Source organism: Vanessa atalanta, chromosome 23 (assembly GCF_905147765.1).
Source record: "Vanessa atalanta chromosome 23, ilVanAtal1.2, whole genome shotgun sequence".
Lineage (NCBI taxonomy): Eukaryota > Metazoa > Arthropoda > Insecta > Lepidoptera > Nymphalidae > Vanessa > Vanessa atalanta.
Genome location: NC_061893.1, coordinates 3,116,591 through 3,144,463, shown reverse-complemented (window position 1 = coordinate 3,144,463; position 27,873 = coordinate 3,116,591). Strand labels below are relative to the sequence as shown.

At 32.2% G+C, this 27,873-nt stretch overlaps 2 protein-coding genes across 2 annotated transcripts; both read right to left on the bottom strand.

The window, feature by feature from the left end:
- Window positions 1–7,016: 7,016 nt before the first annotated feature.
- Window positions 7,017–10,704, bottom strand: LOC125073223. Its single transcript, XM_047683967.1, has 4 exons — window positions 10,683–10,704; window positions 9,582–9,732; window positions 8,617–8,711; window positions 7,017–7,120 (listed from the first exon to the last, which is right to left on the bottom strand). Exons 2-4 carry the CDS (start codon window positions 9,725–9,727, stop codon window positions 7,089–7,091), a joined length of 273 nt encoding a protein of 90 aa, XP_047539923.1. The 5' UTR covers window positions 9,728–9,732; window positions 10,683–10,704; the 3' UTR covers window positions 7,017–7,088.
- Window positions 10,705–18,390: 7,686 nt separating this feature from the next.
- On the bottom strand, window positions 18,391–27,647 carry LOC125072963. Its single transcript, XM_047683599.1, has 4 exons — window positions 27,494–27,647; window positions 26,737–26,826; window positions 19,081–19,248; window positions 18,391–18,559 (listed from the first exon to the last, which is right to left on the bottom strand). The coding sequence occupies exons 1-4, from the start codon at window positions 27,590–27,592 to the stop codon at window positions 18,467–18,469; spliced, it is 450 nt and encodes a 149-aa protein (XP_047539555.1). The 5' UTR covers window positions 27,593–27,647; the 3' UTR covers window positions 18,391–18,466.
- Between the last annotated feature and the right edge of the window lie 226 nt (window positions 27,648–27,873).

Sequence of the window (27,873 nt, the reverse complement as noted above, 5' to 3'; positions counted from 1 at the left end):
TGCCGTTGTCTATCTTATTTATAATTTGATTTATGTTACTTAGCTGTGTCTGAATATTTTATATTGCCGGGCAGTTAATTCGAATTGGAAACGAAAATGCCGAGATTGCCCAGTGGTTACCACGCGAGCATCTTAACCGATGATTTCGGGCTTAAACCCAGGCAGGCACCACTGAATTTTCATGTGCTTAATTTGTGTTTATAATTCATCTCATGCTCGGCGGTGAAAGAAAACATCGTGAGGAAACCTGCATGTGTCTAATTTTAACGAAATTCTGCCACATATGTATTCCACACACACGCATTGGTGTAGCGTGGTGGAATATGCTCAAGCCTTCTCCTCAAAGGGAAAGGAGGCCTTTAGCCCAGCAGTGGGAAATTTACAGGTTGAAATTTGCATGTATGTATGTAATGGTCCAAAGATTCTAAGATTCAATTTTCACATAAATAAACAGCCCTAAACAGTGGAGTTAATGAATCATTACCGAACTTATTAGGAACCGAGATTGCCTACTAGTTAGAACACGTTAACCATAGCCGAAGAATGTGATTTCAAATACAGACAATAATTACTGAATTTCTATATGCTTAATCTGTGTTTACAATTAATCTTATAAATCTAGAGGTAATGACAGAAAATTCCAAGTCATTGAGTAATTAATGAAACGAAAATAATGTTCATACTGTTGTCGTCAGATCTCAATCGCAGAACGATTAATCGAACTCGTCGGATAAATTACGGGCTCCGAACGATTTATTTCAATTATTTCTTGCTGGTTCATGTTTATTACATGATATAGATTTTATTATATGGAGCTATTCTTAAAATATGTAAAAATACATACCTTTTTAATGTACATATATGAACACAAACAAAAACACTTGGTGATAGGTCTTCGGGGTAGGTACGCCAAACAGAAATACTTAGTATTGTTGTTCCGGTTTGAAGGGTGAGTGAGACAGTGTAACTTCTGGCACAAGGGACATATCATCTTAGTTTCTACAGACATTGGTGATGCTAGAAATATTAACCATTATATATCTAGCAACGATGTCTTTACGCAGTGGTGACCACTTAACATCAGGTGGCCTATTTGTCCATATACGCCCATGCCCAGATATTCTTATAAAGAACACACATACGAAAAGTATCTTACAACGCGTAAATTTATTATAATTTGGTCTTCAGAAAATCTGATTACAATAACTTCCTAATGAGAGGTCGAAATTTAGTTACCCAATCACTTTGTAATGAAATTGAAAATTTGATACTTACCAAACTTTAGCAGTAATTACTATATTGGAGAACGTCCTTAAGAAACATAATACTAATGACATCGTTGAACATCCGACGAACGCCAAGTGTCTTACGAATAATATTTATAATTGGTATTGTTATCAAAATGAGAAGAATATATTGAAATATAAATCTAATTTTATTTACAAATGCAATCTAGTATCTGTATATGCTCACAAAATATTATTCAGAAGGGAAAGAGATCTTAACACAGCTGTAAATCAAATCGAGGATGTCACTTTATTAGAAGTTTTAAAAAATACAATAATAAAATGCAGTGCCCCATTTATATATTTCAAACTAGAAAACTTTATTTACCCGTTTCCCGCATGAAGTAGAGGCAAATGGGGGGCTTAGTGCCAAACACTTAGCACCAGCGACTCCCGGTAAAAAACCAGCGGTACTCGCTCCTTCTCTTCAAGGGATCAAACAGGATTGCTAATATGCACTGCCTATATTTCTACTACTAGCCAATGACTATATTTCCACTTTCTCCTACTGTCACACTCATATGAGGATGAATTCATTACCCATTTAACGTCTTAAATAATTCTTAAAATTTATGCAATAAAAATGTTCAATGTAAATTTTAAATATCGAGTACCATCGTGGAACGCATTGAAAAAATAATCATCAGAATTGATTCGTAAACAATTAATTTAAACGCGAAAATAGAAAAACGTGAAGGTGATTATGTTGTCCTGATGATTTTGGTCATGGTTGCAAGTTTTGCAGGAGACCAGCTAACTACTCAGGGCATACGGTGCACAAATTTGCAAAAACAGGTACACTCTTTATTCGCTCTCTTTTATAATTCGATGGGTCGGCAAATCTGATACCGGAAACTGTTCATCTTTGCGTGCTTACCGAGGCTCGTGAGTGTACACTCTTATAACTTACACACGCACACACACACACACACAAACACACTTTCACACTACGGTTCGTAACTGATAATTTTCCGAGAGAAAAGTCCAATAACTTTTTTATTGTCCTCTAATGGGGTTTTTACCCAAAACCTCGGGATGTGTGCCGTTATATCTATGCAACGAGGCATCGTTGGTCTCGTGACTATATGTATGATTCCCGTCAACTAGTCAATATAATATACAAACAGAGGAATTGAGAACCTCCTCGGTCAAAAATCAAACACCGTATAGGAGCGGAGCCAAACGATAAGTTGTCATTAAATAGAATTAATTTAACTGAATAAAAACTTTTTGACTTTTTTAGGCGTTTTTTAAGAGACTGATTAACCAATAACTCGATGATTTTTGTTAATTAAAACATTGTGTTACAGAATGAAACCGATTTGCGCAGAAAACAACAACGGCAGTCACTCATTATTTCATTCCTTATGTGAAATGGAGTATGAAAATTGTCGAAATACAGAAAGTAACTAATTCATAATGAACTTATAAAAGTCTTTTTATAAAACATTTAAAAACTAATTCATTGCTCATATATTTCAGATAATATGAAATGGCGTTACACCAAAGATGACAAATGTTGATTTTGAAACTACACTAATGATGTTTAAAATAAAATATATATAAATTGTACGTATTTTTTTTTTTACAAAGTAATACAGTCGAAGACATTCAAAGAATTAGTGCTTGAAATCCAAAGTTGAGAATGTCTGATAATAGAAATCTGTACTAATATTATAAATGCCATTGTAACATTCTGTCTGTCTGATACTAAATCTAAAATCCAAGAAAGGTCATAGGCTACCTTTTATGCCTTACATCTGACAACCAACCCAAATAAAAAAAAATTTTTAAAAGTCAAAAACAAAAAATTATAAAAAATATATCTTGTATGTCATATGTACAATACATGTTATAGTACATATATAAAGTCTTTTCTTTACTAGCATACGAATAAAAAATATTATTGGAATTATTTATTTTAACTACATTACAATAAAGGTATATTCACAATAAAATGGCAACAAAATTACCAAAATGCTCGGTTTCTTTCCGTTTAATAATTGCACTAAGAGCATGTCCAGCTTTTTGTCACTTTAACTCCTATTTATCAGAATATACCTTCTCGGATTTTCCCTGCGAGATAAAATCAGAAATGACGAAATCCACAGGCGAACTAAACTAACCGACATGGTCCGAAGAACTACTGAATCGAAGTGACAGTGAGCGGGTCACATCACTTGCAGAAGGGATGGCCGCTGAGGCGAAAAGGTTCTCGAGTGCTGGTCATAAAGCGTGGAGTGGCAGCCCCGTAACAAACCCGAAGACAAAGCATTCTTAGTTAGGAAGTTAGTAACACATCAGAGCCTCGGAATGCATAGGTACAGGCGTTGGTCTGCATCGAATTTCCTTCTTATCCAAAATCATTATGTATGGCTTAGGAACGCACAGGGGACAAACATTCATTATATATACATATATATGACTTAAAACATTATGCGAATATTTGCTTTAATTTTGCATAATGACAAAGTCTCCTCATTAGTGTTAACTGGCACGAACTTTCTAGATTATTATGATATTTTCATTTAATTTTGTCACGAAACAAAGTTTTAATACAATTTTCAACTTTTATTCAATTTAGATTTTATATTTATTGTAAAATATTGAGAATGACATAACATAAGTTTTGAATGAATAACTTGTACTAATTAAACCGCCCCAAGATGGCTTGGAGAAAATCTCTATTCAAAATATGTATAAAACTGCTATATCACAGCCTTTATAGACCTATTGTCTCACGCAGTTGTGCACCACCACTTTAAATTATTATCATTGTCCTTTATGTAACCAAACCAACCAGCGTGTTGGAGTAATCCTCTAAACCTTAGCTCACTTAGCCACTGGTACTGTTATTGTAAGCTTAGCCATTATCATATTTGCTACTAACTGTGTCCGCGACTTCATGCGCGTTTGTATTTAATAAAAAAGCGTAACTTTATTATTATTTTACATATAAATCTATGCTATATATGTAAATAAAAGTATACATATAAATTATCCTTATTACATCAGCTATCTGCCAGTGAAAGTCCCGTCAAAGTCAAACCAGCCGGTTAGCCGGAACAAACAAACAAACAGACAAAAATTGTTAAAAATGTTATTTAGATATTTGTAGCGTGTATACATACATATGCATTTAGTAAAACGCGATTATTTTAATATTACAAACAGACACTCTAATTTTATTATATGTATAGATAGCAGTCAGATCACATATGAAGTGTTCGTGAAAGGACTGAGTAAGTGTGAAAAAATAAAGTTATCTTATTAGTAAGCTATATAATAGCTACGATAATGTTATTTCAACATTAACATTTTAAAGGAGTCTGTAATTTAAAAAATATACCGTCACCAAGCTTAAATACACTATTCATACAAAACAAACAAACAATAAAAACTTTACTGAATACAACAAAAATAAAACAATGCATAAGGTTTAAGTGTATTTTTTAATATTTGTTTCATAGATTCAGATTCACGTTTATATTCTTTTAAATGAATCTTTGACAATAAAAATGTAGATTTAACTCTACTCCATCGTTTTTCCAAGAATTTCAATCAATTAGAAAGTCGATTTCTTGAAACTTTCTTTCCATCCGTTCTGATGTCCACTTTCATTGTGACATTTCCTTTGCAATTCTACAATAATGTACAATCAGTTATTCCGTAAAGAGCTTAAAAAGCGATTGAAGCGCTTTGTATTGCAGTTGGGTTCCTCTAAAGCAAAAATTCGATATATATATAAAGAAGTAGGACTTTGTGCAAGTCCGTCTAAAGGCAAAGGGCAATATTTAGTTGAGCAATGTTTTTTCCAGTTGTAAAGGTGAGTAAACTTGTGGAACACGGGGACATAACATCTTACCCAAGGTTAGTGGTGGAATGTTGATGTAAGAAATAGTTTATATTTCTTTCAATGTCAATGTCGTATGGCATCCTACTCTGGGGTAATGCAGCTGACATTAATACTATTTTAGTACTGCAGAAGAGGAATTTATAACCTGGGCCCAAAAGATTCGTTAAGAGGTAAATTTAAAGAAATTAAAATAATGACTGTCGCTTCTCAATTTGTTTTTGATAATGTTATGACGTATGTACGCAAAAACATAAATGATTTTCCCAGAAATTGTGACGTACATTCTATTAACACTAGGAACAAGAATAAACTTGTTACTCCAAGTACCCGATTACACAGGGTTAGTAACTCTTTTTTGGGGCAATGTATACGTTTTTACAACAGGATCCCAGAAAACGTTCAAAATTATTCAATTATAAAATTCAAAAGAGTCGTTAAAGAGCGTTTGTGTGCTAAAGGATATTACAACACTAATGACTTTTTAGTTGACTGCACACCTTGGGAATGAAATGATCGCGTCCAGGCTGTTTCAAATAACTAAAATTGTACATGGAAAATGGGTAAAAAAAAATAATATATATCCCGCTGAGTTTCTTTCACCGGTTCTTCTCAGGTCCGAGGTGCTAAATTCCGAACCGGTGGTAGATTTTTGACAGTCAATAAGCAAGTGTAAACACTTCTATATTGAATAAAGATTAATAACTTTGACTTTGAATGCGTACTGGAAATGGTACCATCGGGTTATTACAAATTCATTTGGCAGCCTATCTACCAAAAAATCAATTAATGAGTTTTCTCGAGATACCGTCTCATATCATGACCGTACTGTGAACGTATCAGGTACGGAAACAAAGCGTGACACGGACTACTATGTCCATTAATGTATCGGCGAAGCGTTTCGCCATCGGCAAATCGCCGACAACTCTTAATAATACATGCATGCCTCGAGACGGTGTTGGTGGTGTCTGAATGGTCTAGTAAAATTGTTCCATATATATACCAAAAGAATGTTTTTTTTCGGACATATTCTTTGCACGGTCATTTTGTAACGGTGTAGTTGTCCTAATGATATATAAATTGTGTTCGTTTTACAAAGGTACCATTTTGAACGAATACTAATATAATATAATGACTACATCTTTAATATTTTATTCTCAGAAGAAACTACATTCCAAAGTAGCCGTATTCGGTATATTCCGTAGTAGCTAGCTTACTGTTTCAAAGTAACTCGAAAAATGAAGGTTAACAAAATTTTCTTCCTTTTAACATTTATGCAATATTTTCTGTTTTATACAAAATGCGTTTCTGTTATGATTGTATTAATTAATATTGTGCAGAAATTAATTATTATTAAATTAAAATTACCTAAAGCTAAATCCATTAATACAATTTTTCTAAACTCTTTCCTAATTCTTGATGGATATTTAGGTGATGACTTAATATTAGATCTAGAAGATGGTCCATCTTCTTTATCCCATATTTTAACTTCACCTTTAATTGCAGTCCCGACTGCAGTTGAAGGTTGAGTAGAAGAACAAAATATATTACACATAAATGTAGTCTACACATGTATAAAAATATAGTTGACTACTTTGTACTAGATCTGATGTTTGCAAAATTTCATTGTAGTTAACAATTGTAAGTATTTTAAATTCAAACCAAAAATATGACTGACATTGTAGTAGATAAGATTAAATAAACAACTTATACAATCGAACTCGTGCAATGAAACTTATTATATAGAAATAAGTTACTTTTATAACTAATATTTCAGTAAACGTATTAAAAATAAAACAACAGATTGTTCAACACTGTACATACGAAGTTCTAAATTTTTACTCATTTATTAAAAATCCCAATTATGAGTTCCACGTTCTAAATGTCAAAGTCGCGGGTAAAATCTGAAACGAGTTTGACGACAAACACCTACGTATTTGAAAAAGCAATCAACACCTTTCGCGTTTTATCATACTCCACTCTGAAAAGGAAACAGAAACTTTGTTATTTTTAAAAAGTCGAATTTCATTTTTTTTCCATGAATCTATAATAATAATTTCCTATCCACAATTATACAACGTTAAGAAATAATGATTTTTAGTCAACAACATATATCCGCAAAATTTGTATAATCGGGATATTTCGATGAAATTCAATGACATGACAGTTCAACGGGCGGCCATGTTTGACATTTACAAGTGCGTTCAGAAAGATGTGTAAAGAAATTATTTCTATTTAGGTGGTGACCTAATTAAAAAATATTGGTTTTTTGTAATCACAACGTTTATAAAAATGTTAAACGAATAGTAAATGATAAGCCGTATTGGTTTAGTTTTATTTATTTCATCCGAGCGAAGCTGAGCTTTCATCTAGTGAGAAAATATTATATAGGGTTTTGAAAATATTATTGGAGTGATAAAATAAATACAAACATCACTTTTATATATTTTTTAAACTGTTTCATATACCTAGCAAATAGCAGTGAATATTAATAAAATAGTTATTAATTTGAATTAGCTCTGGCAATATTTCTGTTCGGAGAAGTAGTTCTGAGTTCTGTGGGAATTTACAAGCGAGAATAGATACTTATTATACGCATAACATACGTATTTAATTGTCTACTAATTAAATACTTTAATTTATAATTAGTAAAGCTTTGAGTAAGTCTGTTATTCCACCAACTAACAATAAACAAATGATATTGTGTGAAGACTCATTAATTCGCTTAAATTACAATCCCAATGGATAAAATATCTAAGCGGTGGTAGCTGTTTCGTTTTTGCTTTTAACAAATATAATTCTAGGACTACAGCGCGTAATAAAAGCGTTTATTTCACGTTACTATTTTGTTTTTTCAAATAAATTTGTCTATGAACTTATATAAACTTTTTGAACCTAATACCACAGACAAAAATTACCTTAGTTTTATAACTTTACTAAACGTCAAAACCACTATATTATTTTAATACTACCACTATTTCCATTTTACACGACGTGTCCAGAACGAAGGACAGAAGGACGAGAAGAGAACAGTTAAGTTACAGGACATAAATATCACATTACTAGACTAAGAAAAAAATACTTGTTATAATAAAATAATTGTATGTTTATACTAAACTAAAGAGTTTAGATAGCTCAGAAAAAATAATCTAGATCTAGATGTCCGGCAGCAAAACATCGCGAGGTAACTTACACATTGCATCAAATTAAATTCTTCCTTCCAGCCCATTATGGTGAATTAGTCCCAAATTTTCTCCTTAACAAGTATTTTTTTCTTAAAGCCCATTAAAAGTAATAATATAGAAAATTTTACGCAAATTTTAACTTGAGATCGATGATATATCAAAATCCTATGCTTATTACCCGTAATACTAGGAATAAATTGCATAAGTCTTGAAGTAACTTCATCACGAGAAGCTCACAACATAAATCAACACATTAAAGAAGATTAACGAGAAAACTATTCTAGGTACTCACGCCTCCAACTATTGCAATTCTCGTATTCCAGTTCGCAGTAATTGTTGAAAGTCTTGTAGTACCCGTCATAGTGTCTCCCACAGACGAAGTTTCGTCTTAAAATAAACAATTGTTTTTGGGAAACGATCCAAAGAGTTTTACTACCATTTGTTCGGATGTTCAATTTTATCGTATTTTGTTCTAAAAACTTTCTTTAAAGCAGGTTTCTTGATGTACTAAAATACGTTAAGGCTGGAACTACCAACTGTTTTCAAGTTTTAAAGATTTGCAATAAAACTTCAATTTCTTTGTCTTTTCTAGTTTTACGTCAGTGTTAAAGTCTAAAGTTTTTAGATATATTACAAACTATGTAGAAAATAGTGAAAAATAGTCCCCAAAAGCTCAAGGGATATAACATTAATATCTCTGTATATAAATTTGGTGGAGAATTTGTTTTTTAAATAATGGTTATAATTTCATACGTGGCCAATATCTAAAGGCAGTGGGGACCACTTATTATCAGGAAGTCTATTTGCCCACAAGCCTACTGTTGAAAAACCTATACCCTAAGTCATCTCAGTGTCCAGCTTAATAAGCAACATTTTTTGCCTCTTCTTAGCAATAGATATCACTTAGACTGCATAGACTTGCAAAATACAAGACTATATTATGTAAAATGTAAATGATAGACCTGGGCGTTAATATTGGTTGAAGGTCAAATAAGTTACATAAATGTAATTGTATATGATTATTGGTTTTCATTGAAAGAAAGTAACTACTGACGATTTTTCTGGTTTTTACCAGTATCAATATTCCGAACTTGTTACCGGACGGTGGTAGCTTGATTTTAAAATTGACTCTGTAAAATGACTATTGCTTTTAAGAGCCTATTTGAACAAAAATTTGGATTTTATTATTGATTTTTTTTTATAAATATATTAACTAAGATATTATTTATAATTTTGATAATATAAGTAATTCCTTACTTGTAAGCAGCTGGACAGTCTTTGATGAACACAACACATCCTCTATCAATGAGATCTGATTTACGGAATACCGAGTTTTTAGGATAAAACCTCACTCGTCCTGGCTTGGTGTTCTTCTTGTTAACGTAGTTTGCCTCAACTATCATAAGCACTGAAAACATTTTGTGATTATGTCAAGTTTAAAATGAAGTTACTTGGTGGTAGGACTTTGTGCAAACTACACTTCGGATAATTCACTGCGAAACAGCAATACTTCGGGTTATTGTGTTCCAGTTTGAAGAATGAGTAAGCTATGTATGTCACTAAAGGCACAAGGAACATAACATACATAGTTCCCAAGGTTGGTGGCGTAATGGCGATGTAAGGACATGGTTAATATTTCTTACAACGCCAATTTTTATTGCGGTGATGACCATAAGGTGGCCTAGTTGCATCGCCTGCCTCTATAATAAAAAAAACACCAGTTTTGCATGTAAAAGAGCCGAGGTCCAGTGATTAGAACACGTGCATCTTAAAAGATGATTTAGGGTTCAAAAACAGGCAAGCACCACTGAATTTCATGTGGTTAATTTGTGTTTATAATTCATCTCATGCTCAGCGGTGAAGGAAAACATCCTAAGGAAACCTGCATGTGTCTAAATTCAAAGAAATTCTGCCACATGTGTATTCAACCAAACCGCATTGGAGCAGCGTGGTAGAATATGCTCTATACCTTCTCATTAAAGGGGAGGGGCCCAGCGGTGGGAAATTTACAGGCTGTTAATGTTGCATGAAAATTTAAGCAATTATTTGTATATAATATAAACTATGACTACTTAGACAGACAACTTATTATATAAAGTTTTTTTTTACGTAATTTATTTATTTGTAGACGACGATATTTCAAATATTGCTAGTTGAATAAATAAAATATTATGCTAAAATAAACATTATTAAATCAAGCATATTACGAAAACATAAATATTTCGTTAATGTTTATTTAAAAATAATTATTAAATTTTATATTCAGAACCTAATTATACTACTTAAAAAATAAATAACAGCTTATATTATTATATTACGTAAGAAGCAACGTTAAATGAATTTTAGATATTAACTTACATGTAATAAGAAATAAAAATAATTGTTTGAACATTGTATAAAACAAATAACACTGAAAACATAAATTTGAAATTCGATAATCATAAAAAAACATAAAACATTCTCATAAAATCAACACTTGGGTAATATCACCAATGTATACTCCCATATATTGAATTTGCTTATAATACAATATTAAAATCTTATAATACAAGCTGATCAGTCGTTCCAACTACGGATTCTGTAATCCACTTCGTATTTCACTCGTGAAATTTTGACAACCGATATTTTTTTAAATCTATAATTAATTTATCACATCTAAGTTTTCTGCCGTGAGTTTCGAGTTTCGAGTTTCTTCGACAAAATACCTCTACTGCTCTCTCAATACTGGGCGTTGCATGTGTTGTGTAGCATGACGATGACATAAATATATTACAGAGGATCCCCCGTAATCCGACAAACGTTTTGCAGGACTGTGTCCGACTATTGAAATTGTCGGATTATAGAGTACCCTAAGGCAGGCAGGCTAGGCAGTAGCCTAAGAGTAAGACCACCAATAAAAAGAGCACAATAGTGGTGCACAGGTCTTTCTACATAAGCGAAGATTGTCGAAAAAATATTCAATAGACATGTCGGTATACAGGGGTGCCGGATTAGCCAGGAGCCGGATTACCGGGAGTCCACTGTACTGCGTATAGTCAATAGCCCTTCGCTATCAAAAGCAGAAACATCTATTCGGACTGATAAATCTTGAGATTAGCGCTTTCAAACGAACAAACAATCCCAAATAGAAGATTATTTATATTTATATATACATATCAGTTATCTATACTATACTATATATAATTATTTGATATTTGAATTTTATTGTTTAACTATAGTACGCCATTCATATACTCTGATTAGTCTAAAGGTTGATTGGAAAAAATAATAATAGATTTTTCTTTTTTCCGAAACAGACAGAAAGCATTAAAAACTCCACATGTCGAAATATGGTGTGGCGACCACATACATATAATATATACAAATATTCTGATGATGATAATGAATCACGGTTGGTCAATAAACAAAATATCTACAATCGTAGACTTTTCCAAAGTAATTTTGATACTTGCAAAACTCAAATACTAATTGTAATCTTAGTTGACCTTCAAACTCAAACCTATAAAATGTATAAAAAAATTATATACACTGACTATTAATTTGTTATACATGATGTGCATCATGAAATGATAAAATTATCTGAGAAAAATCTGAAAATCTAAGGTAAAAAAATCGATGTAATTTCTCATGGCACTGTAATGTCTCAGGGAACGTTTGGTGTACAATTTTTTTTTTTTATATATCAAACAAACGAACTAACCTTTTACAATGTTAAAAAAACACCGGAGGAAAATTGATTTACACTGTCGTTATATTGTGAAAGGTTGTATATCTTTTGTTCAATATATTTTACTCAAAATAAAAATATAGGAAAATAGTCGCCGCTTACGGCTCCGCTTGCGTTTTAGGAGTTGGTCGCCATGAAACCTCCTTTGTCTTTCCTTGGGGTTCAAATTAATTTCATACCAAATTTCATCAAATTGGATTCAGTAGTTTGGGCATAAAAATGTCACAGACAGACAGACAATCAGATGGAGTTGCTTTCATATTTATAATATTAGTATAGATAAATAATTCGTTAATGTCCTTGCTATGCAAAAGTTCCTCATAAGGTGACTATTTAAAGGTCCCCATCGCTGTCCATGAGTGATTTGGTAGATTCAGATTGGTACTATTCCATCCGACCCATTAAAGTTTAGTGACGATGAATCGATTTAATTTCATCTCCGAGCACGGGATAAAAACAGCGTGCTTGTACGGATTTAAGCCTCCTATCATCAACGAGGTCACACGTCAAACATGATGTTTCATAGCACTTCCGCATATAACGCATACAGACAGGCGATAATTTATAAATTTGTATTTTTAATCTGCACAATGATTGTACGAGTATGATGACGAATATGTCTTTTTTTTGTTTGAATATTTTATACAGGAAAATTACACCTTTATTTATTGGTTTTACTCAGATATTTATTATTAAAAATATGTTAGAAGAAACAGGGGATTTTCAAGTGTTAGTTACTAGTGTTTACATATTTACTTAATTTTATTAATCAAAATATATTAATTAGTTATAGGTACATAATATGACCTAGACTTATCTAAACAGGTCTCAGGGAGATTACCTTTTGAATTTTTCATTTTGAATGTAAAGGGGTCTCGTAAATGTGCCAACAGACGGTGATTAGATATTACCGCTCATAAACATTGGCCCTGCAAGAATGTTAACATTCTTACAACATCGAGACGCAACATCGAGGACTAAGATGTTATTTCCCTTGTACTTGTAGTCATACCTTAATGTTAATGCTTGTTGACTTCCAGGCAGGAGACATAACATACATATATTATATATACATGTATTTAACTAACATGACTGTGTTTTCAGATGTTGAAAAAGAGCAACTACTGAGTTTCTTGCCGGTTCTCTCGGTAGAATCTACATTCCGAACCGGTGGTAGCATAAAATAATTTGTTAAATGACGATTCAAAAGTGCTTGATATTTGTTTTTGACCCACCCACCCCCAGGAATACAAGAATGCTATTGCTGTTTGACAGTAGAATATTTTATAAATGGTGGTACCTACCAAAACAAGATTGCAAAACAACATTGACTGCACTGACTGTAACTACACACCATAGCCTGGCTTTAACAAAGCCCACGAATAAAAATGTTGAAAACCTAATTCTATATAACTAGCTGAAATCGCGGCTTTACCCCCTTTTATCCCCGTTAGGGGTGGATTTTCGTAAAATCTGTTCTTAGCGGATGTCTACACCCTATAAAGAAACTATCTACCAAATTTCAAGTTTCTGAAATTACGTGATTAATCGGTATTACGCTTTTATTTATAAGTATATATACATTTAACTTTTATTTTAGAGTTCACATTAAAAATGTTTTTATTTTACGTTTTATAATATTTATGGTTTACATGATATTTATAGGTATACAATTTAACGACTCGTTGGTCTAGCAGCTAGCTCATAAAAATGCTAATTTTGAGATCCTGTATTTAAATCCTGGGTTGGGCCAATGGAAAACATGAAAACCTTTACGCTTTTTTAGTCAAGAAATTCTAAATTACAGTCCGAAGTTTGGATATGGAACCCAACTTGGAAGCTGAATGGTACACCTTTTTAGGACTCGATTGCTATCATTGCTTATCAAATCATTAATTTTTTAAGTTTTTTTTTTATTGTACTTTAAATACGTTGTTTAAATCTTTTTTATCAGGATTCCCGTTTTATACTTTTTATAATTGTGCCGTGTCCTAAAAATACTTTCCTTTCCCCTTTCACCGTTCCATAATGCACTGTAATTTATCCTGCATAGTTTGCTAGAGATCTTTGAGATTGACCTTCATGGTCACAATCGGCCAGTAACATCAAAATATAATTCAATCTACTTAATATATTTTTTATATAACTGATTGACATGCAACACACAGCCTAAACTGGTGGGTCTTACAAAATATAAATATGATAAAATGCTTATTCTGGGGGGGTTAAATCGGTAGTGAATATTGGAAGAATTTAAATCGGTATTTAGGCTTATGTTATTAAAGTAGACTTTTTCATAATTCATCACCTAAAATGATGCAACTAAGGAAGGGAGAGGTGACTGAGCCAGTGTAACTACAGGCCCAAGGCACATCACATCATAGTCCCCAAGGTTGGTGGTGCATCGCCGATGTAAAAAATGGTTAATATTTCTTACAGCGCCATTGTCTATGGGCGGTGGTGACCACTTACTATCAGGTGGCGCAATTGCTCGTCCTACCTCGTCTATCTATAGCAAAAAAATATATGGAAGACGCTATTAATCCTCCTGTTTATATGTAAAAAGCATCTGTTACGAGTATTTTATGAAGAAGTCCATTTATTTTTAAATATTGAAATATAGTAAAGCAATTGTTTGTAAGTAAAAGAAAGACATTACAACGTTGTTGAGAATTTATCACCATGAAAATGGGGATAAAAATTTTAGCAAAAAGTTCGTCGTCGTTTATATTAATGCTTAAAAGAGTCGAGATGGCCCAGTGGTTAGAAGCGTGCATCTTAACCGATGATTACGGGTTCAAACCCACTGAATTTTCATGTGCTTGATTTGTGTTTATAATTCATCTCGTTCTCGGCGGTGAAGAAAAACATCGTGAGGCAACCTGCATGTGGCTAATTTCAACGATATTCTGCCACACGTGTATTACACCAACCCGCATTGGAGCAGCGTGGTGAAATATGTTCCTAACCTTCTCCTCAAAGGGAGAGGAGGCCTTTAGCCCAGCAGTGGCAAATTTACAGGCTGCTAATGTAAGGCTAATGCTATATTTAAAATACCAATGGGTTATATGCTGGTAACATAACTGTAAGAAGTCACGTATAAAATATTAGCACATAACTTTGAAATTATAACAGGTCATATATAACTAAGTAATTTAATGTTAGTAACTAAGATAGCATTTCATATTAATATATTATTAAATTAACGGTATTCAAGTTAACACAAAGGAAGATAGCTTTCGACCTCTGGGGGGGATTTACAATTTCTGTAATGTCCCTACGATACATATAAGTCTCAAAGCGTGGCACTGTTTTGTGCACTTAACAAATTAATTACGCTTTATTGCCTGGAAATAAGGTACAATTTCACTTGATCTCTAGTTAAAAATATAGACGGTCGGGTGGAAATATAAATACTGAAGAAGTCGCTTTAATAGCATTCTTAATAAGTCACTCGAACTGTAAAGGTTTCCTAAAGTTAAATATAAATTGTTTAAAAATGAAAATCTTCAAGATTCTGTTCGTTGTTTTTGCATACTTCATGACTCTGAGTTTCGTGAACGCTGCACCTTGGAATCCTTTTAAGGAATTGGTAAATATTTATCTATAGAATTATATTTATTTTAATTTGAAATGTATTATCAAAAGACCATATTTTAACGCATAAAACCAAAAAGACAGGTTCTCAAATATAATTATGTTTATGATATTATTTTGTTTATTTGTGCCAAGATAGCCCAGTGAGAACGCTATCATCTGTATTGATGATTGCGGGTTCAAACCCAGGCAATCATCCTTGAATGTTCATGTGCTGAATTTGTGTTCATAATTTATCTTGCGCTCGAAGGTGAAGGCAATCATCCTGAGGAAATATGCATGTGAAATTTCAATAAAACTCTGCCATAAACATATTCACCATCCCGCATTGGAACAGCGTGTTGGAATAAACCCTAAACCTTCTGTAGAAGGAATATAAGGCCTTAGCCCAGCAGAGGGACAATTTGTTCCTTGTTATTCTCTGAAACAACTCTGAAACACAACAGCAATACTATTCCGTAAGAACTCACTTCGTATTTCACTCATAAAATTTTGAAAACGACTAACGGTGTTAATCTGTTTTGATTAGTGAGCGCATCAAATGTTTTATCTGTTAAAAAACACGATTGTGTTTGTGGTAGTGACTGGCTGACTGGAAAACGAAAAACAGTTTTGCATGCCTTGTTTTGTGATAAGATCTCACGCAATTTTTTTTATTTTTCAGGAAAGAGCTGGGCAAAGGGTCAGAGACGCGATCATCTCTGCGGCACCCGCTGTTGAAGTCGTGGGTCAAGCGACGTCCATTTTGAAAGGAAAGAATTAATAACAAAATAATTGTATAACGTATTATATATTAGTATACTATGATTCTAAAAAAAATGTATTAATTATCTATAAACTCGAATTTTTTTTTTTTTTATTATTTGACAGATTTTATAAATTTCGTATAAGTAATAAATATTGTGTATACACAAAACGACAATTATCTTTTATTATATTTGAAAATGAATAAAACAAATATTATTGCATTCCATATTTAAAACTGTCACTATCAATCTCTTCCCAGCCGACTTTAAAAATAAGGCGTATCCATACAATCTTATTTTAGTGTACATAATATCTTCCTTGAGAGCTTCGCCTTCGCTTCGAATTTTAATGTTTTCTTGTTTAAACATTTTAAATTCTAATAAAAAACTCTACCTTAGAGTAGAGCATTTTGTAACTTATTGTATGCTTCTTCTACTCAATATCCTCCCCTATAAATGATTATGTTATTTTATTTTTTATTTATAGAATAGATGATTTTAAGGGCAATGGACGGAATAGAGGTTTACATTGATTCCTTTTAAATGACATGAGAACATATACTCTGAACACTACTGACTTATTAAAGCAACCAGTTTAAAGAGGCCTACCAATATTTAAAATAAAAACTATCAAGTATAGCTGGTTCATTGGTTATGTAACATTTGACAGATTTTTATCTTAGTGAAGGATCTCGCAGAGGCTTTTTAGAAATGGAACACATACCGTATTAAGCTTATGCGTTTCCAGTGTAATTGTGATGCAAAAGAAGGAAAGGAAGTCTGGATATTGGCTACAGACTCTACAATTTATGAACTTTAATAATTAGTTAACAACCATATCTGAGCTATATATAAGGATGTGCCAAGGCGCACCTATACTTCGCTGTAGTCTTGAATACAGCGAAGTACTTGCTACTTTAGAAACAAGTAGTTTATTAAGAAATTCTGGCAAGAGCAGAGAAAGAGCAATAAAAAGCATCCTCGTGTCTTGCATCTTGTATAGACTTGTATCTTATTTTCAGAGCACGTCCTGAAAAGCTGGCCCAACCGCTGAAGTTGCTGAAGTAATCAAGCGCCGAAAAATATACTTTTATTTAAATAATATACATTTTGCAACGTTAATTAAGTCAATTATCAGATACCAAATAAATATTAAAATAACTCTCTAAGAAACTGATCGAAACTTCTAGTAACTAGTGATGGCACTTATTCAGGTCAAAGACCGAGCCTATCAATGAGAGCTAATATACTAGTGATTTCTAATTACGTGTGTTACGACCAAATAGCGATAGATGGCTCTGATTGAATATGACACATTTCTGAATCGCGCTGACTAGATATTCGCTACGGAGTTAATATATTGAGAACAACAATCGTTTAATTGCAAAAATCAGAGTAATGTGAACGTAGAAAGATTAAGGTAAATAAATAACTACCACTATTTAAGCACTAGATCATATATCAGTGGATAAAATGGTGGTCACTAGTGGTTAGTATTTGCTTAGTGGTAGGACTTCGTGCAACTTGCAAGCCCGTCAAGGTAGGTTAATCACCGATACTAAGTGTAGTTGCCTTGCAGTTGGAAAGGTGAGTAAGTCACACTTACTGTTACTAAGATGCTATGTCCCGCATAACATCAAGATGGAACTAAGGTTCCAAAGGTTGGTTGTGATGACTCATTGGCGATGTAAGGAATGGTTAAATTTCTGTCATTTTCAATGTGCCAGCAAACTTTAGGAGTGCGTGTATTTTTTATACTAAAAAAAAACAGGCGTTTTATCTAGTCTTACTGACTTTTCACCAAAATTTACAAAAATAATGAAATCTTGATATAAGGAAGGAACACTTAATCAAGAGGTTTTTTTTTAAATCGGAACACAATAATACTTTGTTAATACTGTGTTTGGTGGTGGAATATCTTTTACGTGGGTAGTACCTACCCAAACGGGCTTGCACAAAGCCCTACCACTAAGAAAAATATAAATAAAATACAATATCTGCCATGATAATAATTTAATTCTTATAATTTAAAATAACATTGGTGGTTCGCTTTACGCCTTACGTCATCAATTTTAGCCTTTAATTATTGTGCTGGCTTGACCTATGACTCCGACTGCTGGCCCCGCTTTGATGATACCATCCCTTACTCGCTGTCCTATTTTTTCCTGTAACAAATACATTCCAAATGACATTAATAACATACTTATTGAGGTCACGTGATAGTCATATAAAAATAAATTTAAATAATAACTAAATTAAAGTAAAATAATCAGCTAGATTACTGATAAATACATTCTGTGCATGTACCAAACATGTGACTATTGCTTTATTTATAGTAACGTAGACTTTTTGTTGCAGAACAAAAAGAGAATAAGAACGCCGAATTAAAATGCATTGTCAATAATTGGAGTTCATTATTTTCTGACACATATTTAAATTAGTCACGAAGGCGCGCCCCTCCACATTAAATATTTTTTAGTATCTTGCGTTAGTACTTGTGACGCTTCTACTTATAAGATGTATGTGAGCGTGAGATGACTAGTGTCAAAAACAAAAGAAAAATACAAATTAAATGACACTTGTTAATGCACACAGATAAAATTTAACGTCAAAGGCGCGTTTTTAGTGAACGGACCTACAGCAATAAAAAACTATAAATATATAGAAGCGTTAGAGGTAAAATTACCAGTTTTTTAAACGGTTTCCATCTTGGTGCTGGATCGGCGTTAACAGTCATTACCGCCACGATACAAACGAATAAGAAAACAAATATCTTTGCAAAATTCATTTTTAGTTTCAAAAGAGACGTCAGTTGCTTATTGTCGTTTAACGAATGATTCCTAAACATAAAAGACTAGTATTTATACCTGCATGTCCTAACAAAATATTTATAATAGTTGATTAGATGAAATCAAACCTTATTGTAAGGTTACTATGATTTATATTCAATTGGGGCTTAACTAACGGTATAACCAGTTAGAAGCTATGAAAGCATTAGTGCTTTCCAAGGCTCGGAGGAATCCCCTGAACAACTTTTCCTTTTTTTATTACTTAAAAGGAAGGCGAACGCATAATGATATGCGACCACCTTTTGCGGTTGATATTTTAAGGAAAATTATACTTAAATATGAGAAGAGATGGCCCAGTAGTAATAAAACGTGCTTCTTAACTGATAATTGCGGGCTCAAATCCTTTTCTATGTGCATGAAACCTGCATGTGTCTTGTTTTAATGAAATTTTTTTACTTACCCGCATTGGAGCAATTTGGAATTGGCTCCAAACCTTCACCTCAAAGGGCTAGTCCCAGCAATGGGATGTTTACACGCTGTTTATATTTACATTATTAATAATGTGTATATGTGGGATAATTTTGTAAAATATTTCCATTATAGTATATTTTTCTTATTTATTAGACATCAGCAGATCTTCGCTGGAGCTGGAGTTGGAGTTCGTCGTCCTTCTTGATAGAGGTGGCAAACACTGACAGATTTTCTTTTTTATTGTTTCATACACATTTACATTCTGCTTATACACAATTTTTAAGCCATTATACCATATAAATAAATATACTAGATATCAAGAAGTTTGTCATACATACTACCTAATATTGAAAAGCAGTAATTTATGATTACTTTCGTTTAAAATACCTGTATGTATGAAACGACTTTATTATTTTAATTCATAGATTGAAAATAGATTTTGACATAGGCGGTATAATATCTTTTTTTTTGGATATTACTCATATCATTACGAATTTTATATTAGAGTAACTAGGTTCATGCCAGTTCCTTTCGGAAAAATCTACATTCCGAACAGGGCCGGACTGTAAGTTTAGGGGGCCCTGGGCTAAAACTACGTAGGGGCCCTAGATGGACCCCTAAGTAGTTTTAGCATATCTGAACGTAGACTTGAATTAAATTAATTGAATGGATTTGATTAATGGCAGGACTCGCAGGGCTGTAAACCATACTGTTTAATTTAATACAGCTATGGATTATTTCGCATTATCGTTTATTTTTTACTTTGACTTGACTTAGCTGGGGCACCCTTGAATTCATGGCCCTGGGCTGAAGCCCAAAAAGCCATATGGTAGATCCAGCCCTGATTCCGAACCATTAGTAGCTTTACTTAGTATAGTTCTTCGAAATTACTATTCAAAAGAGCATGTAAAAGCTTACTTGAATAAAGTATATTTTCATTTTGTCATCATAGTCTGAGATATATTATCAATCTGCACCCATAAAATATTAACAATACACGCAATTATGTATATTACAGATTTTTAAATTTTCTAAAGAGTCTCTTATAATAATGATCTCATCTCTATTAGATCATAGTAAATATAGTAGATATAAAGAATCAGTGCCCAAAATAATAATAGGTATTGACCTATTAGTATTTTGGGCATTGGTTAGTTTAACATTGTAAAAAAAACTGTAGAAAAAATAGAAAAATTCTTATTGTACCTTTGCATTGGGGCTTGCCAGTTTCCTCTGTAAAGTAAAAAAGTTTGAAGCGTCCATAATGTTGCTCTCGTACGTTTTAGTGTATATTACGTTACACCTGACACATGCGAGTACCCTCACGCTGTTACCGTAAACCTACAAAAGATTTTTTAACATAAAGCACATAAAAACTCAAAAGAGATTTTCCAAATATGAACCAAAAGATTTTCATTAGATTCGATTTCGATCCACTAGGCTATTCTGATTAAATAATTGATACACCAACAAATAATATAAACAAGTGGTGGTTACCATTCGCCAGTCGCTTGTAAACATACTTTAATAGAACGTATTAATGATAATAATCAATTAATAAATTCATTATACTACAACCAAACCAATAATTTAATTAATTGCTGTAATAATTATACCAAATTAGCCATAATTGTAATTGGACTCCTTCAGATTTAATTATTTAAATTAACACAAATCAGAAATATACTTAGACTTTGTAAATATATATAAATACTGCATCGTTGTTTTGGTGGCTTTTCAAGGCCACATACTCCGAGGCTCTAAGTTCAAACTCCAAGTCGGGCCGAGTAAAAGTTGTCGGGTTTATCTTTTGAAAAATTATCTGTAACAGCCCGAAGTCTCGAAATTGGAAGTGTGCACACTCTCATGCCTCGGATAACATTTAAATTCGTTAGCTATCGCCTGAATTCTCTCCAGTAATGGTTTTGCCATCGAATTATGAGAGTAAGGGAATAGAAATTGTGTTTGCCCTTTGTTCGCGCACACACTTTTATACTATAATATGTTCTGTATAGCTGGCTGGCCTTCTTCGAGATTAGCCGCTTGGCCGAAATCGGTCTCGACGACATCATCGTAAAATGAACCAGCCCTTATGTCACCTTAGGCAATAATAAGAAAAATCAATTATAATAAAAGGAAATTATTGATATATAGGTATATAATACTATTGTTCTTAAATATATGATAATATTATTTTATAAAAAGAAAGGACGTTATGTTTGTGATGGTATGTTTTAAATATTTTGTTGTGACATGTATTGGCGTGCCTCGATGATAAGACCAATGCGTTCACCGTGCCGGAAAACGACTGCTCGGAAAATGATAAATGTTCTTTATTCAAGTAGGCTTTTAAATGCATTTTTGAATAGTCACGTTACAGTGTTGAATTAACTGTAAAGTTAGTTGACTTGGAAAGTAGATTCTACAGAGAAGAACCAACTGTAAGTATATCTACTTCTTAAAAACAATTCTGAAGAAAGTCTCGAGATCCAAGATTATAAATAGACCTGTCCGGTCCATTTTTGTATGCCTCAGTTTATAAATCAAAAAACAGATGGAGCGTCCTTAACGTTACAGTAAAGTAACAAAAGCAAGTACAAAAAGTATTAATGTTACTTCGTCAAAAGAGTTGTCCATTAAATTATTAATAATGAGATGAAAAACCCGGCTTCGCTCAGGTAAAATTAATACTACATACGGCTTATCTTATACTTTTCCAATAACATATAACATTTTCGCAAACTGTACGAAATTATTATTTGTATCACATTTTCTGAACGCATCCGTAAACGTCAAACGTGGCCGCCATTTGAGCTGTCATAGAATTTTATGGATTTAATATTTATATCTCGATTATACGAATTTTGCGGATATACGTTGTCGACTAAAAAATCATTATTTTGTAATTATCTATAATTGTAGATAGGTTTCGATCGGGTCTATCGTAGACCTGGACGAAGTTATTAATATAGAGGTAATTATTGACTTATTAAATGACTATATACAATATTGGAAATTTGTTGCTCCGCTACAACGTAAGGCGTTTTTTCTTATGTTCCGAATCAGACAACGTATTTTATTATTTTACTATTTTTAATCTTAGAATTGGAGAGAAAAATATATCGCAATTAAATAAGGACTTTATTAATAATTATGTTTATATTCTATTTTCAGTTACAAATAAAATAAACTTTAGCCGGATTTATTTTTAACGCTTTAATCAAAATTAAAGACATTATTATTTGTAGCATATTCCGCTATGAAAAACAACTTTGTAATTGTAATTTGTATTATTATTTTCGGATACATTACTTGAGCAAGGCCGTCTGGGTTGGTACCACTCACGTCATTTATTCTACCGCCAAGCAGCAATACTTAGTGTCATTGTGTTCCAGTTTGAAGAATGAGTGAACCAGTTTAGTATGGTACACTAATTACTTTTCACAATTTCATAGCGAGACATTTACAAATTTAATTTATATATTTCACTTTGACAAGGTTATAATAAAAATTTCATATCCAACGATAAAGGTGTAGACACGTGTAATGCCTAACATTTAAATATTCTACGTACCTTTGTATAATAAAATTTCGCGTAATAAAACTAGGTATTTTACTAGATATTTTAATAGAGAATTTCACGAATTTCTTACTTAGAGATTAATTTCATTTCATTACTTTGTACATATGTGTAAACAAGGGAAAATTTAGCAGCGTTTAAACCTTTTTTTTAATAATAATAAATTATAATAAGTATACTTTGTATTGTTTGGTTTATTTAAGAATACCCAGATGGGTATTCCACCAACGCGTAGCAATACTGAAGAAAGGTACACTTAAGATTTAAACCAGAACATCACAGTACTGTTGTTGTTAGGCAGTAGAATAAGGGACGAGTGATACCTACCCAGAAGAGATAGTAAAAATCCCTACCATCAAGCTTAATATAATTATATTTAAATTAAAATACCTTAAGCATTCTCGTACAATTTATTACATCCTATTTATACAAGAGACTCAGGTGCTAGAACTGTGTCGTAAGCATCTAAGGAAGATTTATAAATGTATGGTTTAATCCCCATTTGTTTTGTCGTATTTTATAAGTAAGAGCAACTATGCGTGTTTCTCGCCGTTTCTTCTCGCTGGAGACTGCTTTACGAAACAACGGTACGGAATTATTGACGATTCAAAAATGTTTTATTGTACAGTTGACTTGAATTAAATACCTTTTACTTTATTTGAAATTTCTAAGAAATTTCTAAGTAAGAATCTTTTCATATTTTTACATATTAACTTACAACCGAACTTACGTAATAAGTCATTTTTATTAGGTTTATTTTAAGGTCAAGTTATTGTCATTATGGTCATGATTTCTACAGTAACTATTTTTCCTCTTTTTCTTTATACATAATTAATAATTATTATTCTTATGTTTATTTTTCTATACTAATAGGAGGGGAGAAAGCACGCTAGCGTGTCCTGTGCTGTGTGACATCCATTGTGCGCCACGCCATGTCCCGCCCCTCACGCTATCTACCAAGTTTAAGTCTAAATAGTATTAAATAAGTTCCTAACACGGTCTGGTATATTTTAATTTACAACCCTTAAATTAGGAATATATATAATTTACACAAAATTCAATTTTCATTTTTTAATAATCTCAGCCATCAATTCTGACACGATCCAAATTAAATACATATTTTTAATCTGTATTTATTACAAAACGAACCTTACTTTCTTTGATACGTTTATGTCAAAAACTGTAAAATTCTATGTAATACCTATTGTTTTTTATTTTAGTGTTACTATCTATCTTATATTTATTTCTTGTATAAAATTTTATTTTCTATTTTATTCGTTTTCATTTTTTGAAAATGGAATATATTGACGTATAATTATTAAAACCAATAAAATATATTAAAAGTTAGAAAATGGTTCGAATTGCCTACAAAATAAGGCTCATTTTAATAATACTCAATAAACAGTGAAACATACACTTTTTAGTGTCTTATTAACATCACTACGATACAAATAATATTTACCAAAATAATTATATTAATAATAAGGTGTAATGAGATTTTTTTTTCATAACCGTTCAAACATAAATTATATTTTTTGCTGCTTTAAAATAGATATAGTTTTCGTACAAAAGTAATAAGTGATTATTAAAATCTTAAGAACGTAAAGTAAATAATGATACTAATTATTTATTTCTTTCATCTTTAAAAAAAATGATTTTTTGTGATATAAGTAGATATATAAGATATTAGATGCACAAAATACTTATACACAATAGGGCTGCGAGGGTATTCTATCACCAAGCAATAATACTTAGTATCGTTGTTGTTGATTCGATTTGATAAGTAAATGAGCCCGGTGTAACTACAAAAGGGACGTAATATCTTAGTGGCCAAGGAGGTGGTGCATTGGTTATTTAAGAAATATGTATAATAGCATACGACACAAATGTCAAAGAGCAATGGTGATTTAAGAGCCGAGATGGCCCATGAAAATTCAGTGAAGCCTGCCTGGGTTTGAACCCGAAAACATCGGTTAAGATGCACGCGTTCTAACCACTGGGCCATCTCGGCTCACCAGCCAGGACATGTATTAATTATTGATCTTCTATATCTATGTGTTATTAAATAGATTAAAAAAAAAAAACTTGAAGCTCATGTAACAGTTCGCTTGTTACGTTTTTGATATTTTGCACGTTGTCAGGGTACAGGAAATTATAAGCAGTATCTTACATCTAACCTCACACTCACACGCAAGTGTAACCGGTCGCGATAATGACTTAAAGATAAAACAGCGTTGAGTTAGAACTTATACATTCTAATACAGAAGTTGTAGATTACAGTAAAACGAGGACTTCGTTATCAGATTTGTAATAAGATGAATGAGACATCGTATCAAACTCAAATATTGTATAGCGTAAGCATTATAAAAACGGTTATAGTCTAATTTTGAAGATATCCAGCCGTAGATGTGCAGAAAAATAAAAGAGGATTCTTTTTGCAATTTACTAAATTGTTACGATTTAATAGAGACTTAATTTTAGAGATCGAAAATAAGTTACTGGCCACATATAGAGCGGCGCTTTGGCTGATTATATATATACTTAAAAAAAAAAAACAAATGTAAAACGTGCTAACATAGGTCGTAAATTTACAAAGAAATTATATCAAAACAAAACCTAAGCGAAGCTTCGCTGGTGAACCCACTAGTAATAATAATATATTACTCTTTTAAAATCGTTTATTCTCTTTTTAAATTTTTGGTAATTCCTTTATTTTTTCATGACAGCTGTCAACCCGTGACCGACGCTCATCCAGTCGCCGCCGCTCCATTTACTTCACTCAAGCTTTCTGAAGACGATAGTGCAATTCTTTTAAGTGTCAGATAAAGCAATAAATGGCATCTGTGATATATATGATAAGATCTATCGTATAATCTCTATTTCACGTTAATTGTAAAAAAAAGAACATACTAAAAAAATTAATCTCATGTCAAAAAAACATTGATAAATAAGGCACATTACTCAGTAAAAGATTATAAATATTAAAGATAAAAAAGCGTGAACTTAGTATTTATTGATTTCTTGGCAGGATATAAAAATGTAATTGTGCTTCACTGACATACTCTGTAATTAAAATTGTGGTAAAGAGTAACTTACTAACTACTTACTACTTAAGTACTGATTTTCTTGCCGGTTATTTTCGGTAGAATCTACTTCCCAAAACGGTGACAGCTTTACATTTAATTAAACACTGTTACATGACGATTCAAAAGTCATGAAAATGAGATTACTCAAATAAAGAATATTTCTATTTTTATTTTTCTTAACAGTTCTCTTCGGTTGAATCAATTCCAGATTTTGCAACAAAATTAAAAATTTAAAAGGTCATTTTGGATTTTGTTCGGATGTAAAAATATAATAACCAAAATTAGTAATACAAATACGGTTTATTGTTACTTAATAATACATTTTAATTTTACGACTAGAAGATTTTATGAAAAGGTTTGAAGAGTAAAGAATTAGGCTATTTTTATTGGTATGGCTGAGGTGTTAAGGTCGCTTATCCCTTGGCGATGGCGGTGGCTTGGCCGACGACTTGGATCGCAGGGCCCGCCTTGATGAGACCATTCCGAACGTTTCGGCCGATTTTTTCCTGTTAATAAAGTAATATTAAATTAATATTATCAAAGGATTATTTATAAGCCTTTCTGATTTTACGCAACGTTATTTAGTCTTTCAAGTTGTAAAGCATTTTTTTTTCTTTATTCAAAGAGCTTGGTCACACAAATGATTATGACGCTCTATTCGTCCTCCTTTACCAGAAAACTGGGCTTGAGACATGGTAATCTGGATCATCTTACCCTAAAACCCAGTCTTACAAGTTTATAAATAGTCCTGGCATCCGTGGACAAAGGATATACAAGGACACAATTTAATACCCCGACTTCTCTAATGGCACTATTACACATTAATATTTTTCAAAAGAAAGATGTCAAACGCGTCAAATGTGTTAATAAAACGTTCCACATAGACTCGTTATACTTATTTAATATCATTGTTATTTCGCTTATCGCACTAAAATATTATTAAAAATATATTTAAATATAAATAGCGGCTATACCCATCACTACATTAGATATTATTACATAATAATTATACATAATACCGCGCCTGATATATATTTACAAACAAAACTGTACTTATTAATAAAAACGAATGTATATTAGGCTCATAAAAAATTAATGAAAATAGCTTAAGATTTATATATTATTTCCAAACATTCAGAAACAATGAACAAATCTATAACAAATCGTACTTACAATTCTCTTGAAGAGCTTCCATTTAGGACTCGGAGCGCCGGAAACTGTAGTCAAAACTATGCAGGCGAATATAAAGAAGAAAATCTTGGCGAAATTCATTTTGAATGCTATTAAAGTAACTCTGTTACTCAGTCGAAGAGATTCGGGATTCTGAGAGCAATGCTGTTGAACATTTTATAATATCACGAGAGCAAGAAATATAACATAACTGTTAATAAAATCTCCCATTCAATTATGAGCTTTATGACTAAGAGTATAAGATTGATTACATATATCAATTATTTATATAACAGTTTTACTACATTGGTTTTTGATAAGGGGTCACTACGTGTTAAATGGGAACTCCCTCGAGTTGAGATTAAAGTGAATCCCATATTTTA

Bases quoted from the DNA above. Each gene is read 5' to 3' on its own strand.
- LOC125073223 (XM_047683967.1), bottom strand. From the start codon at position 9,727: ATGATAGTTGAGGCAAACTACGTTAACAAGAAGAACACCAAGCCAGGA. The intron at 8,712-9,581 runs GTAAGGAATTAC...GTTTATTTTAAG, and splicing joins GACTGTCCAGCTGCTTACAA to ACGAAACTTCGTCTGTGGGA. The intron at 7,121-8,616 runs GTGAGTACCTAG...TTTCCTTTTCAG, and splicing joins GAATTGCAATAGTTGGAGGC to AGTGGAGTATGATAAAACGC.
- LOC125072963 (XM_047683599.1), bottom strand. From the start codon at position 27,592: ATGAATTTCGCCAAGATTTTCTTCTTTATATTCGCCTGCATAGTTTTG. The intron at 26,827-27,493 runs GTAAGTACGATT...CTTTATTAACAG, and splicing joins GGAAGCTCTTCAAGAGAATT to GAAAAAATCGGCCGAAACGT. The intron at 18,560-19,080 runs GTAATTTTACCT...TATTTGTTACAG, and splicing joins GGAAACCGTTTAAAAAACTG to GAAAAAATAGGACAGCGAGT.